General features: G+C 46.7%; 2 protein-coding genes across 2 annotated transcripts in view; one reads left to right on the top strand and one right to left on the bottom strand.

Moving 5' to 3' along the window:
• Positions 1-3,143: 3,143 nt before the first annotated feature.
• PSMD11 (proteasome (prosome, macropain) 26S subunit, non-ATPase, 11) overlaps positions 3,144-14,867 on the bottom strand; it is a 52,566-nt gene continuing 40,842 nt past the window's right edge. Inside the window, exons 6-13 of the mRNA XM_011992870.1 lie at positions 13,095-13,246; positions 12,221-12,281; positions 9,179-9,241; positions 7,080-7,205; positions 6,556-6,591; positions 6,245-6,296; positions 5,811-5,953; positions 3,144-5,689 (exon numbers count right to left, since the gene is read on the bottom strand). Of these exons, the coding sequence (XP_011848260.1) occupies positions 5,811-5,953; positions 6,245-6,296; positions 6,556-6,591; positions 7,080-7,205; positions 9,179-9,241; positions 12,221-12,281; positions 13,095-13,246 (633 nt within the window). The 3' untranslated portion in view covers positions 3,144-5,689. The remainder of the gene's footprint in view (positions 5,690-5,810; positions 5,954-6,244; positions 6,297-6,555; positions 6,592-7,079; positions 7,206-9,178; positions 9,242-12,220; positions 12,282-13,094; positions 13,247-14,867) is intronic.
• LOC105548691 (MIP18 family protein FAM96A-like) lies at positions 13,687-14,042 on the top strand. Its single transcript, XM_011992861.1, is given in 2 exon segments — positions 13,687-13,972; positions 14,023-14,042. Coding segments are annotated over 2 exon segments (306 nt in total).

Below are 14,867 nucleotides of genomic sequence, written 5' to 3'. Positions count from 1 at the left end.
CGCCCTCTCGGAGGCTGCCGCCCGGGCCCTGGTGAGGAGCCCTCCGCCGAGGCCAGGGCCGGTAGGTCCCTCCTTCCACCTGACATCCCCGTGCCTGTGGAAAGCAGCCAGGGAGCGCGGGAAAGAAGGCCCTGGGCGGGGAGAGGCGAAGCCTTTCCTGAGACCTCCCAAGTGCCAGGCGCACCTCGAGTGGACAGTCCCATCGTTTCTGGCCACCCTCCTGGGGCCTCCGTTCCCTCATCCCGGGGTAGATGCCCGTGGCATCCACGGGCCAGAGAAGCGTGGCCCGTAGCAGTTCCGGGCCACCAAGAGCCAAGCCTGAGCCCATCACAAATATGACCTCGAAGTTCCCACTCGCCCTCTTTGTTGTGTTAAAGCTGAAGCAACTGCCCCTCTGGCCAGCTTTCTGACCCTCTTAAACGTTTTCAGTTCTAAGTATGTATAATTTAAGAACTTGATGCTAGCGATATTGAGTAAAATTCTGGTTCTCAAAGAGCTGTTCCTGTCGGATGTGAATCCAGATCCTTCACAAAGGCCGTTGTTCATTTACTATTTTACCTTTTTTCTGGAGATTGAGTCAAAACTGACCACAAACCTGGGAAACAGGAGACTTAAGCCCTGTCTTAATCTAGATCATCTCTGGACCTAGAGATGATGTAGTGACACTCCAGAGGAGAGGATGACACCCAATTACCTGACCACTCTGGCCCACTAGGCTTTCACCCTGCGCCAGCCCTGTCAACTGCCCTAGGGGGAACAGAATGGGAATCTGACATCATTCAAAATGCTGCAATCACGGCAGAAAGTGCTGGATTTTGTTTATGTGCCACTCAGAAATTTCTGTCAATGGGAATTCCAGGCTTTAGGAACCTTAGGGGGCAGGCATACAGTGGAAAGTCCATTGCTCTGTACCCAGAGGACAACTTTGTCCACAGCCCTTCAGAACATCCACAGCAGCTGTTATGGGAACTCAGAAGAGGAAGGCAGGCTCCCAGCTCAGTGTGCCCCTCCCTGTGAATGTTCCTCAGTGTACAAGCCTACCTGCTCTTCAAATGGAGCTGTCCTCAACCCTCCTGCATCTAACAGTAAGAAGCCAGAAGAGGCCGGACATGGTGGCTCATGCCTGTAATTCCCAGCACTTTGGGAGGCCGAGGCGGGCGGATCACCTGAGGTCAAGAGTTCAAGACCAGCCTGGCCAACATGGTGAAACCCCATCTGTACTAAAAATACAAAAAAAAATTAGCCGGGCGTGGTGACGCATGCCGGTAATCCCAGCTACTCAGGAGGCTGAGGCAGGAGAATCGCTTGAACCTGGGAGACGGAGGTTGCAGTGAGCCGAGATCGCACCATTGCACTCCAGCCTGGGAAACAAGAGCAAATCTCAAAAAAAAAAAAAAAAAAAAGAGCCAGAAGAAACAATCTCCTTTGAGACCCTGACCAAGTGTCCCTCTTCCTTCTCAAAGGAAAGCCGAACCCCAGCCTCTTTTCCTCAGCCCCTACTTGGAGCCTCTAGCTTCTGAGTTGGCTCTGTGCCCCCCTTCAGATTCTAGTGTTGAGCCAAGGTTAAATGTTTTCCACTTTCCAAAACATGTCCAAATTTTGAAGCCTATAATCCACCCCGGCGGGGCGTGGTGCCACACCGTGTCCAGCAGTTTCGGAGGCCAAGGCAGGCGGATCACCTGAGGTCAGGAGTTTGAGACCAGCCTGGCCAACATGCTGTAACAACCCGTCTCTACTAAAAAAAAAAATTAGCTGGCCGTGGTGGCAGGCGCCTGTAGTCCCAGCTACTCAGGAGGCTAAGGCAGGAGAATCGCTTGAACCTGGGAGGCAGTGGTTGCAGTGAGCTGGTATCATGCCACTACCTTCCAGCCTGGGTGACAGAGTGAGACTCCAGCTAAAAAAAAGAAAAATCCACCCCCTAGAAAAACCTGGGCCCACTCTGTTGTTACCTTTAACTCTCAATCTCAATGCTAGCTATTCCAATTAATTCACAGGGAAGTGGACCAAGCTCACCCCACTACCCTGCTTCCCACACCAGAGCGGCATGCCTCTGCATGGCCCTTTTCAAGCCAGGCCACACCCTGTGTCCTCTCACCTTTGTCCAGCCAGCCTTTCCCTAGCACCTTCAAAAAGAGCTCTCGGCAGAACACCAGCCTCCTCACACTTGTCCAAGCAAAGTCACAGTTGCAGCACAGCAGGAATGGAATGGCACTGACAGCCCACTTACTGCTGCGACTGAGGGAAGGGGTCTCCAGGAGGTCCTACCTACCCAGGCCATGCCTGTTATGCTCGTTTTCAGACACCACACAGCTCCTCTTTTCACTCAACCCACCACCACCTCCCCACCCCCAATTCCTATCACTGCTCCAACTGGAAGCAAGGAAGAAAGGGCAGTCAACTGCCAGAAACGGCAGAATCAAGGACCCAGAAGGCAAACCCAGTTGAATGAGGCAGGGCTGTTTTCTTCCTAGCTGCCTTCATCATAGAACTGCAGGGAAGATTTCCAAATCCCACCCCCATCAATCAGCCTACTTAGCCTATAGCCTATCTCTAGCTGCCTGAAGGGCCAGCCTGCTTGTTAGCTTCCCTGCTGGGCTGGGCTGCCCATGCACTGCTGGAGCGTCCACTTTTCCTGCATGCCCCACTTCCCATAGCATCCTGAGGAAGGGAGGCCAAGGCGGGGGCCAGCTACAGCTTCCAGGAAGGGTTCCAAATAGAGCAGGCCTGAGCCCTTACTCCTGAGGAAGTCAGCTTTGTTCTTTCAGGAATCACAGAGCAGCATCTAGTGGCCCTTCTGGGCAGCACAGATTACATAACTAGCACACAGCAGGGGACCAGAGCCTCTGCTCCCAACTCCAGTAGAGCCTTATTAACACACAAAGTCCTGGCACCATGAAGGCTGGAGCCTAGAAGGGAGGTGAGGGAACCGGGCCCAAGCCAACCCACCAGCCAGCTGACCTTCCCAGCTGTGCCTGGACTCAGGTCATGAGAGGCCTGGGAGAGGAGGCAGTGGCACAACTGCTGGTCCTGGAGGTCTAGAGCTGCGCTGTCCAAGAAAAGAATAATGTGAGCCACAGATAGAAGCCACATAGGTAACTTTATATTTTCTAGCAGCCACATTACACAAGTAAAAGGGAAACAGGTGAATTTCAATAATATATTTTATTTAACCCAATACCCAAAATATTTCAACACATATATAAAAAAGTTATTGACATATTTTACACTCCTTATCATACTAAGCCTTCGAAGTCTGGTTTGTGTTTACACTTGCAGTGTATCACAGCTCGAACCAGCCACATTGCAAGGGCCTCACAGCTGCACGTGGCTAGCGGCTACATATTGGACAGCACGGGTCTAGAGGGCATCGTCTGACCAAGACCCGCAAAGGGAACCAAGAAAAGGGCTGCCGCCTGAGCTCCTCAGGACTGTCCTAAGTTTGAGAAACCGTCTCCCCTCTCCTCCAAAACTAGATCTCTTTGGAGTACTTTTTAAAGTCCTTTATAGAAGCAAAACTCTTTCTGCAGGTGAAATACAGAGACGATACTAAAACTGACAATGGCTGAACTGCTCAGACTGAAGAGGATTTAGCAGGTCCCCTGGTGGTCCCAGAGCCCCCCCAGGGTGTGAGGCAATATGAAAATCGCTGCCTTTGAAGATTCCAAAAGGAAACGAAACCACAACTGAATGTCAGGACTCTCCAGACACCTGCACGTCTATGACTTATTAAGCTTCACATCACAATCACCTGCCAAGGAAGCAGCATCCTCACTGAGTAGAAGAGGAAGTAGGCTCAGAGGATCTACCGCCCAACCCTACACGTGCTCACTGGACCATGCTGCCCTGGAAAAAGACACCTGAATTCATTTCCAACTTCAGAACTCACACACCAACTTTCTTGCCCCCAAAGCCCTTCAAATTTGGACCCCAAATTTAGCTTAAGGACTCCCATTACACAAATGAGATAACAGCTTTGGCCAGATGAGAGCTAGACTAGTGTGGGGCTACACAGAGCTGTCTGGGCTTGCTTGGAAGCCCTCCAGCACTCAAGAAAAGACACCTTTTGAAAAAAAAATTATTTTTATTGGAACTCATCTGAACATCAGATATACCTGGTGTTGGTTAGCAAGAACCGTTTGTACATTTGATACTGATGGTGCCAAAACCAAAACAATGACTGGACATGATGGGGAGAAATGTTGAGAACAAAAACCTGATTTTGGAGAGGAAAATAAAAGCCAGTCAGATTCAGTGAGGATGCAAAACCTGGTACAACAAAATCCTTTTACAAAATATAAATGTATTATGAAAACCCGGAAGGATAATCCAAGGAAGGTAAAGAAGAGAAAAGGATGCCAGCAGGAAGAAGGTAGGAAGGAGAGGAAAAGAAAAAGACAAAGAAGAGATGAGAGAAGAAAATACAGTTCAGCACAACAAAGGTGCAGAAGCTCACCTACCCAAATGGCATTAAAGCCTCGCTGTGTAATCGTGTCAGAAAACAAAGCATGCTGACACACAGTGCTCTACTTCCCATCCACTCAAGTTCTAAGAGGTAAATTAAGAAGCTCCCTGGGAAGGGGACATGAGGTTGCTCAAAAATCCAACAAAGAAAATTAAAAAAAAGAGAGAGAGAGAAAAAAAAACACACCCCACAGTGTCATTCCGATGTTCATTGTTTAAAAAAAGGAATAAATCCATCTGAAAGCAGGAGAGGAGGAGTGGGAGAGGGAGAGAAGCTCATGGATTTCAAAGACAGCCTGGCTCCCCTGGAGGGAAGAGGAGGAAGGCAGAGAGACATGGTGGTCTTCTGGTTGAGAGGTAAAGAGAAGGGAGAGAGAGGAAAGAAGAGAGGAGAGGAACGCAGAGGAGAGGAGAAGAGGGGCAATTAAAACACTGACAACTAATCTAGTTTACTGTGTTAAAAAAAAAAAAAAAAAAAACAGCCACATGCACAGCAGGCCCCTTGGGGGCTAAGGGCCCACACTGCTCCCCGTGTGGCCATGGTAGACACTAGCTCCTGGCCTCATCCCCATTCCTTCACAGGTCAGAGCGGAGCTGTGCAGGCGCTGCTGCTGTTGTTGCTGCAGTGGTGGTGGTGGTGGTGGCGGCGGCGGCAGGACCTTCGGCTACTCTGCTGGAGCCAATGTGGGGAGAGAAGGGCGGACAGGCCGTATGGCAGGGGAAAGAACACCAAAATGCCTCATTTCAAATAAAAAAGAAAACAGCAGTCTATACACAGTTGTTTGTTTTGGTTCAGTACAAACAGAATAAAAAGTCGTTGCTTTTGATGGTCAGCAAACACCCAATTCTGAGGAGGAGGAGAGGTGACGCCCAGCAGGTGGATTAGGACCCCCAGTGGTTGGCGGGGTGCCTGGCTTTGCGGCCCTCTCCCAGGAGGCAGAGAGGACAGCTTTAGGTAGTGTAAGCCTTTTTCCTTTTATTTAGAATAATCTTTTTTTTTTCTTTTTCTTTTTTTTTTAAGCAATTTCCCCACTCCCAAGTTGGGCCAGTAAAGATTACATGAAAACTGGCACACCTATTGGCTGGAATACAGATGCACCAAATGAAGATTTAAAAACTTTCCGAGCGAAAAGTAGAACAAAAAGAAAAAAGAATCTCCTAGCATTTTCCCCCAAGGTTTCACTCTCCCGCCACACACACTCTCCAAAGGACCGCTACAGATCCAACTCTGCAAGAGAAGACAGAGCAGTGTCAATCAGGAAGCCATGAGGACACCAGGAGGAGGTTTTCAGTCTCGACACGCAGAAGACAGAGCTGCCCAGCCCTGGGGTCCTGAAGCCAGCACTCACCTATGTCAGTTTCTTGGCTTTGTTGTAGAGGGAATCCACTACTTTACTCATGTTCTGAATTGTTTCCAGAGCAGCTTCATAAGTTTTATCTACTGGGGGTTCATCGAAAATAATCAGGACACCCTCCCCCTGGTCCAAAATCCCTGCAAGAAACACAAGGGCAACCCAGGTAAAAAGTGACATTAGACACAAAGCATTTGTGAAGCAGCCCACTCCCTAGTTGACTCACTGTCTCCAGAAAAGAAGGGAAATAGAATTCATCTCCCTATTCCATGTACACATGCTTATTACACATTCTCACCACAGGGGAAGAGGGGCCAGGACCCCAGGGTGAACCATCAGGGGAAACAAATAGAACATCTTCTTTGAAAATAAACTTCTTCAACCATCTCATCACCACCACCAGCCCCCTTGCCTGTGTGACTGCTACTCACCATGAAATTTCTTGTCGAGAATCATCTGTGATAATTTCCTTTCCACGTCGGCCTAAAATCAAAGCACATGATTAAAGGGACCCATATCCACTAGTCAGAGATCACCCTGACACAAAAGCTTTGTTGGAGGGGTCTTACACCAAATGGACTGAAAACAAAATAGCAACAATGCAACTCCTACTCTAGCCCACACTGCCCACTCCCCACTGAGAAGCTGAGGAGCTTTCCAATGAGGCCAATCAGGTGCATGTGCCATCCCTCCTCACCACCCGTTCCCATTCCTCCCTGCAGATGGCCTTAAGACTCCTTACCTTGGAGAGTTTGATGAGACTAGATATGTGTTCAATCTAAAAGGAAAGGCAGAGAGACACCAACACTGAAAGTTTTACTTTTGCCTCCAATAAGAGAAGGGAGGGAACAGGGGGAACTGCTGTATTTCTCAAAATTCTAATGTATGTCTCTATACAAGACAAGACCCTCCTTGGCCGTGCTTAAATCTCTTGTGTTCTTCCAATCTGCCCGCCCTTCATTGCTACACACAATAAACAGACTCTTGTCCCACACACCCAATACAGAAAACAGGTACAACACATGCAGTGACTCAAAGTGAGGAGGAAACTGCTCGGAACACATGCAGGGGCAACCCACATGCCTCTACCCACAGCATCTCCTCCTCGATTTTTGTTCATTTTATCAACAGAGGCCCAAGCTCTTGGTGGCCTCTTGCCCACCAGGCACACCCCTACAAGTGAGTTCCCATTCTGGACAGGTGTGGAAGGGATGTGGCTACAGTGAGAATGCCCGGCCAGAAATGGAGTCCCCAGAGGGTTCTCACCTGTACTCTGGAAAAAGGCTCAATGACTCGGATCAGATTCTGCTCCAGTAAGTTATCATACAACTTGGCCAAGTGTGTGCTGATGATTGGGTCATCCCGGAGCTCTGCCCGGTAATCTGTCAGAGCCTGCCAAAAGAACCAGTCGCAGAGATTGGCACAGAGAATCACTTGAAAGTCATGCTACTCCTGCTTCCTAGGTAGTTTGCTGGCCCTTATAAAACTACATGGTTGAATGAAGTTAGGGGAGATTTGGGCAGATGCATGATACAAAGCAGAAAAGGAATGTCAAGAACTAAAAGGGAAGTTTGGCTTGGTGGCATATGTGCCTGAAGTCGCAGTTACTCAGGAGACTGATGTGGGAGGACTGCTGGAGCCCAAGAGTTCAAGTCCAGCCTGGGCAACACAGAGAGCCTCCATCTCTTAAAAATAAATTTTTAAAACTGCTATTCTGGCCAGGCGCGGTGGCTCACGCCTGTAATCCCAGCACTTTGGGAGGCCGAGGCGTGTGGATCACAAGGTCAGGAGATCGAGACCATCCTGGCTAACACGGTGAAACCCTATCTCTACTAAATATACAAAAAATTAGCCGGGTGTGGTGGTGGGCACCTGTATTCCCAGCTACTCAGGAGGCTGAGGCAGGAGAATGGCGTGAACCCGGGAGGCGGAGCTTGCAGTGAGCCAAGATGGCGCCACTGCACTCCAGCCTGGGCGACAGAGCAAGACTCCGTCTCAAAAAAAAGACCAAAAAAATGCTATTTTATGATAGTCTTTAAGAGAAAAAAAATTATAAAATAGAACAAAAAAGGTGGAATCACCCTAGGGACCATCTTTCTGTCTGCAGGCTTCAGGTCAACAGCTCAATCCATGGAAGCCCCAAGAGCAACTCGGCTCATGAACCAAATTAGCTACACCAGCATTTCTCAGCATGTATTCTAAAGAATAAATAGGGTCTCCATGGGGGGAAAAAAAGAATATTGAGGTTAAAGAACAGGAAATGCTGAATTCCACAACTAGCTCTTGGGAGTTTTATGAGGGCCATCAGCATAATATGGCTCTGCAATTATTAAGCAAAATCAGGTGTTTTAATTATTATTGGCCGTAGTATTTTGTTTAGCCCTAGTATTTCCCAAATATCTAATCACAGAATCCTTCTTCCAAGGAACTATTTGGAATAAAAATGTCCCATCAAACATCCCAGACATTGGGATAAAATGATCTGGACCGTGTATTTGTGTGATTTACTGACCATCAATAATGGTCTCAACATCCCAGCCTCATGTCAGCTGTGCTACAAGGTGTTAAGGGAAGCAGGCAAATCATGCCAAGTAAGAGGCAACAGGAATTGGCAAGAGCCCTCCAGGAAGATGGTGAATCTTAGGGACAGTCAAAGCCACATGGTCTAGTCTCCATCCACACTAAGTTTTTCTTTCTGGATCTAGGTTTTGTTTTTATTAAGCTGGTCATTATACTCAGACTAAGAGGAGAAAAGTTCAGAAAAGAATATACAATTCTCACCCTAATGCCCAGACAGGCTTTTTTCCCTTTTCAAAACTCCCAAACAATGAGCAAAAGGCACCGGAGTTAAAGAAAGCCTGGAACATCATCCTGAGAATGTTTCTTTGGGTCCAAGTACGCACATCAAGACTTCCCTTCTATCCACAGAGGAGAAGCAGACCTGGCATTTCCAGAACTGAAGGAATGCCTACAACTGTGTCATGTGGAACAAGCACCAGGCCTAGAGTCAAACTCTGACACTATGCTGTGTGACTTTGAGTGTCCTCCTGAATCCCAGTTCCCTTAACCATAGAACACAGATAATAGATAGGTGTGTTGTGAAAAATCAAAGTGAAGAAAGGACAGAACTTTTGAAATAGAAAGTTATTATGTATAAATAATATATATTTTATATCAACTCAGTAAGTTTCACTGTACGAAAGTGCTTAACTATTTCCTGGTTTTAACACTGTCCTAGGTGAAGGATACATGGAATCATCTGCAACTTCTTGTGAAACTATAATTATTTTTAAAAGTGTGTTTTGAAGTACTTAAACGTCCCTCTCTTCCACCCACATTCCACACCAACCCAATGTCATGCTCACCTTTTCAAAATCTGCCAGTGATCTGTTCTTGCTAGCCTGAGCCACGCATTTTAATGCTTCTGTCTGAGAATAAAGACACAAATCATGAAAGTGATCTATTCTGCACACTAACATTTACCCAAGTCTCATAAGCAGTATGCTGTGTCCACACAACTTCTGCTCTAAGGAAGAACCCGCCCCACCATCATTCTTCTTCAGATGCCTGGAAAGAAGAGCTCCAAGTACTAAATACCACTATATGCCAACCTGTTTCCCTTTGAAACCTGAAATGACTTAAGAATACTAGGAAACAGAAATTTTCCAAACAGACCGACCCTAATACAGCATTCTCTAGAGATGACAAGCTAAAAGGAAAAATGACAAGAGAACTGTGATTTCCTCCCCCTTCCTCCAAGGCTTGTTATTACCACATCCACCCAAACTCCTTCCTGCCCTTAAACCCTATTATATCTGTGCTTTATCAAGATTCATTCTGCTACATTTGAAACAAGGCACTGAACAAGGTCTACCTCATTAAGGCTGAGGCATCAAGGCTGGGCACGGTGGCTCATGCCTGTAATCCCACCAGTTTGGGAGGCCGAGGTGGGTGGATCACTTGAGGTCAGAAGTTCGAGACCAGCCTGGCCAACGTAGTGAAACCCCCCTCTCTACTTAGCCAGGCGTAGTCGTGGGCGCCTGTAATCCCAACTACTTGGGAGACTGAGGCAGGAGAATTGCTAGAAACCAGGAGGCAGAGGTTGCAGTAAGCCAAGATCACGCCACTGCACTGCAGCTGGGTGACAGAACAAGAATCCGTCTTAAAAAAAAAAAAGGTTGCGGCATCAAAGTTGAGGCATTAACATATTACACCAAATGTTAAGACCCCACAGAGTGATGAAGGTATAATCAATAGTTGAGAACAACTTCTAACCTCGTTAAAAAAGGCACTTGACCAAGCTATCAAGTCTCCCCTCAGCAAAAAATCTACAACACTCATCTTTCTGGGAGATCAGCCTATCTTCTGCTTAAAAGCTAACATCAAGGTGCAAGAGACTAAGAGAAGCTGCTCTTTTATCAGCCTACATACTTAAATAAGAACAGTGTGTCTTACACAGTAGACTAAATGGTACAAGGCTAATCATTAGTGTGTTTGTCTCCAGCATTTGTCCTATGGACAGAAAAAAGTATCAAAATGAGAAAAGCCTGGAACTTAGAGCGAATGACCCTAGTTCAAAGTCTAGCTCCACCACTGATGAGCTACCTGACCATGTCCTGAACACCTGATGTCCCTGAGCCTGTCTCCTCAACTCTAGTTATAGTGAGAGTCGTGCATCTTTCTTCTTATTATTTTTTTAAAACAGAGTCGCCCAGGTTAGAGTACAGTGGTGCTATTTTGGCTCACTGCAACCTCCACCTCCCAGTTTGAAGTGATTCTCCTGCCTCAGCCTCCCGGGTAGCTGGGATTACAGTCGCCCACTACCACGCCCGGCTAATTTTTTATTTTTAGTAGAGACAGGTTTTTACCATGTTGGCCAGGCTGGGCTTGAAATTCTGACCTCAGATGATCCTCCTGCTTCTGCCTCCCAAAGGGCTGGGATTACAGGCATGAGCCACCACATCCAGCCCCTAATTGGCTTTTTATCAGCAAAAGTTTCAGGTCAGCTCCTGGTTTTGACCTCAAGAGTACTGGTTATTACTATATTGTAAGATGCATGGCTGGATGCAGTGGCTCACGCCTACAATCCCAGCACTTTTGGAGGTTGAGGTGGGCGGATCACTTGAGGTCAAGAGTTTGGGACAGCCTGACCAAGATGGCAAAACTCCATCTCTACTACAAAAAGTTAGCTGGGCATAGTGGCAGATGCCTGTAATCCCAGCTACTTGGGAGGCTGAGGCAGAAGAATCACTTCAAACTGGGAGGAGGAGGTTGCAGTGAGCTGAGATACGCCACTGCACTCCAGCCTGGATGAAAGAATGAGACTCCAACTCAAAAAAAAAAAAAAAAAGCCAATTAGGGCCACTTGTAGAGAGGGAAGAAACCATATATGTGGCCACTCCTCCAGAGACAGTGAGATTATACAGACAGCCAATCAGTCTGTGTTTAGAGACAACTGCAGTTGAAATCCAGAAAGATTACTTTTACTTTACTAGTGATAATCAAGCAAAATACAAAGAGGAGCCTGTAATCCCAGCACTTTGGGAGGCCGAGATGGGCGGATCACGAGGTCAGGAGATCGAGACCATCCTGGCTAACACGGTGAAACCCCGTCTCTACTAAAAATACAAAAAACTAGCCGGGCGAGGTGGCGGGCGCCTGTAGTCCCAGCTACTCGGGAGGCTGAGGCAGGAGAATGGCGTGAACCTGGGAGGCGGAGCTTGCAGTGAGCTGAGATCCGGCCACTGCACTCCAGTCTGGGCAACAGAGCGAGACTCCGTCTCAAAAAAAAAAAAAAGATACAAAGAGGAGACAGTCTAGACATCATCTTTGCATAGGTCCTAACTGTCTGCTCTCAGAAGTCACACTCATACCTATGGGCATTAATGTAACACAAAAAAGGGGCCTCTTTTTACACGACACCCAAAATTCAAAGCATGAGTAGAAAGGTACTGATCTGAGAAGCACAAAAGTGAATCTCAAAACGTAGTTTCTGCACCAAGCAATCAGACCTCTCTAAAGCACATATGCACCAGATGTTACCAGACTCCTGACATGGAGAATCTAAGATTTCATACTCTGCGTATGTTAAATTGCAAGTCAGACTCATGGTAGATAAATCTTCTGGTCAAAGCCAAATGCAAACTAAGTCAATGCAAACGCTACAGTTCAGTTCCCTAAGTCCCTCAAACCACCTGATGTCCATAAGAGCTCCAAACGCAGACTTTCCAGGCCAAGAATTTAACAGTCTAGGAAACACATTGAATGGGCTTAAGGGAAAGAAGTGAGTGGAGGAGAAGGAAGAGAGTAGTATGAAGACCTGAAGAGCACTGGTCTCATCAAACGTCGTGACTCTGAAAACATGCTGGCCTCAGAGTGAGCACAACTGCAGTCAAGGGAGTCCCTACCTGCCTCCCTGCATACCGAAGTGCAAGCTTCCCGCTCACCAAAGCCTGGACATCTTCTGGGCTAGAAAAAAAGACATACTTGGTCAATTGCTACAGATGTTATGCTTCTAAAGGTAGGTTTGGGCAAATTTCTTTTTAACAGAATTCCACTGAAGACCCTGCCCGCACAGATAATCAGCCCAACCCCTAAACCCATATGCCCATCACATTGCAAAAGCTAGGTTTTCTCCACTCTGGGCCACAGTTCAGCCTGAAGAGTAGAAAAACTCCAATATTAGAAAGCTGAACTGAACCTACCAAAAGCAGTAGACCCAACAAGCAGAACTGTAAGTTTAAGTCAAATCCCAGTGTAACAGGTTTTATTAAAACATAGCCCTTATGTAATCCAAAGATCCAAAGAGAGTTCTTAGTCAATACTTCATTTATTCCCAAAAGAATTGAATAATTCTGTAGACTTCTTTGTAAGTAGGTCTGTCATACTTTTGTTGTTCACTTTTTCAAACTTCTCCTTAACCCTTCCTTCCTCATTCTGGGTGGCTCAGTTGGCTGGTACTGGCTGATCTGTAAGCTATTTCTTGACCCTCTGTCCTGTGCTCTGCACCTATGAGGACAGAGTATTTAAAGGATGAGGAGAATTCTCCAAGAGGAGCTGGGAAGGGGATTTCTAAAATGTCTCCCTGATTCTGAAAGACTTGCAAGCCAAAGTTTTCTGGACCACCTTTGATCCTCCTGCTCTACCTCAGCCAGTCCTAGAGGCTGCAGCTACTGCTGTTTCTGTAACTGGCCAAAATCCCTGCTCAGGCCATCTCTGCCATGGCAAACAGACTTGCTGAAGGATCTGAGTTCTTGTAGTCCAGAGTTAAGGTGCACCTACGTGTTGAGCATGATTTTGCACAGCAACATGTACTTCAGAGATGTGATGGCCTTGGGGCTGTCGATGGAATCATAACCCTCAAATGCCTCATAGAAGTATGAATACGCAGTTTTCCAGTCCTTCTCTTCTGCTGCATGGATAATACCTGGGCATTGAAAAGAAAGGAATAAGAACATATAAAATAATAGAGCCATAAAAGATCACAGCTGGGAGGCACTTAGAAATCTACCTAACCGGGCACGGTGGCTCACACCTGAAATCCCACACTTTGGGAGGCTGAGACGGGAGGATCACTTGAGCCCAGGAGTTCAAGACGAGCCTGAGTAACACAGTAAGACCCCATCTCTTTACAAAAAAAAAAAAAAAAAAAGGCCGGGCATAGTTTCAGCTCACGCCTATAATCCTAGCACTTTGGGAGGCTGAGATGGGCAGATCACCTGAGGTCAGGAGTTCAAGACCAGACTGACCAACGTGGAGAAATCCCATCTCTACTAAAAATACAAAACAGAAGACCAGGAAGCTGATCAATCCCGAGGCTGCTGAGAGACAGTGGCGCGAGTGGGACAGTCGCCAGGGATGGCTGAGCGTGAGGATGCAGCCGGTGTCCGGGCTGCTCTCCTAGACGCTGAGCAGAGTCCTGTGACTCTTGGGCCTCTCTGAGCCGGGAGCTGCCCAGCAGCCACGGATCATGGAAGAGAAAGCGCTAGAGGTTTATGATTTGATTAGAACTATCCGGGACCCAGAAAAGCCCAATACTTTAGAAGAACTGGAAGTGGTCTCAGAAAGTTGTGTGGAAGTTCAGGAGATAAATGAAGAATATCTGGTTATTATCAGGTTCACGCCAACAGTACCTCATTGCTCTTTGGCGACTCTTATTGGGCTGTGCTTAAGAGTAAAACTTCAGCGATGTTTACCATTTAAACATAATTTGGAAATCTACATTTCTGAAGGAACCCACTCAACAGAAGAAGACATCAATAAGCAGATAAATGACAAACAGCGAGTGGCCAATGGCCTGTAATTGTTTGATGTATTTGTTTAAACTCTTTGTATAATGTCAAAGACTCATGTTTAATACATAGGTGATTTGTACCTCAGAGCATTTTTTTAAAAGATTCTTTCCAAGCGAGATTTAATTATAAGGTAGTACCTAATTTGTTCAATGTATAACATTCTCAGGATTTGTAACACTTAAATGATCAGACAGAATAATATTTTCTAGTTATGTGTAAGATGAGTTGCTATTTTTCTGATGCTCATTCTGATACAACTACTTTTCGTGTCAAATATCTACTGTGCCCAAATGTACTCAATTCAAATCATTACTCTGTAAAATAAATAAGCAGATGATTCTTGTAATGAAAAAAAAAAATACAAAACAAATTAGCCGGGTGTGGTAGCGCGTGCCTATAATCCCAGCTACTCGGGAGGCTGAGGAAGGAGAATCACTTGAACCCAGGAGGCAGAGGCTGTGGTGAGCCGAGATTGCGCCACTGCACTCCAGCCTGGGCAGCAAGAGTGAAATTCCGTCTCAAAAAAAAAAAAAAAAAGCCAGGTGCGGGAGTTCACTCCTGTAATCTCAGCACTTTTGAGGGGCTAAGACAGGAGGATAGCTTGAGCCCAGGAGTTTGAGCCTAAGTAACAGAGTTAGACCTTGTCTTTTTTTTTTTTTTTTTTGCACAGAGTCTCGCTCTGTCACTGAGGCTGGAGTGCAGTCGCGCAACCTCGGCTCACTGTAACCTCCGCCTCCTGGGTTCAAGCAATTCTCCTGCC

This window comes from Mandrillus leucophaeus, unplaced genomic scaffold (genome assembly GCF_000951045.1).
Source record: "Mandrillus leucophaeus isolate KB7577 unplaced genomic scaffold, Mleu.le_1.0 Scaffold419, whole genome shotgun sequence".
Classification (NCBI taxonomy): domain Eukaryota; kingdom Metazoa; phylum Chordata; class Mammalia; order Primates; family Cercopithecidae; genus Mandrillus; species Mandrillus leucophaeus.
The sequence above is the reverse complement of the archived record's forward strand: the minus strand, read 5'-3'. Positions and strand labels throughout refer to the sequence as shown.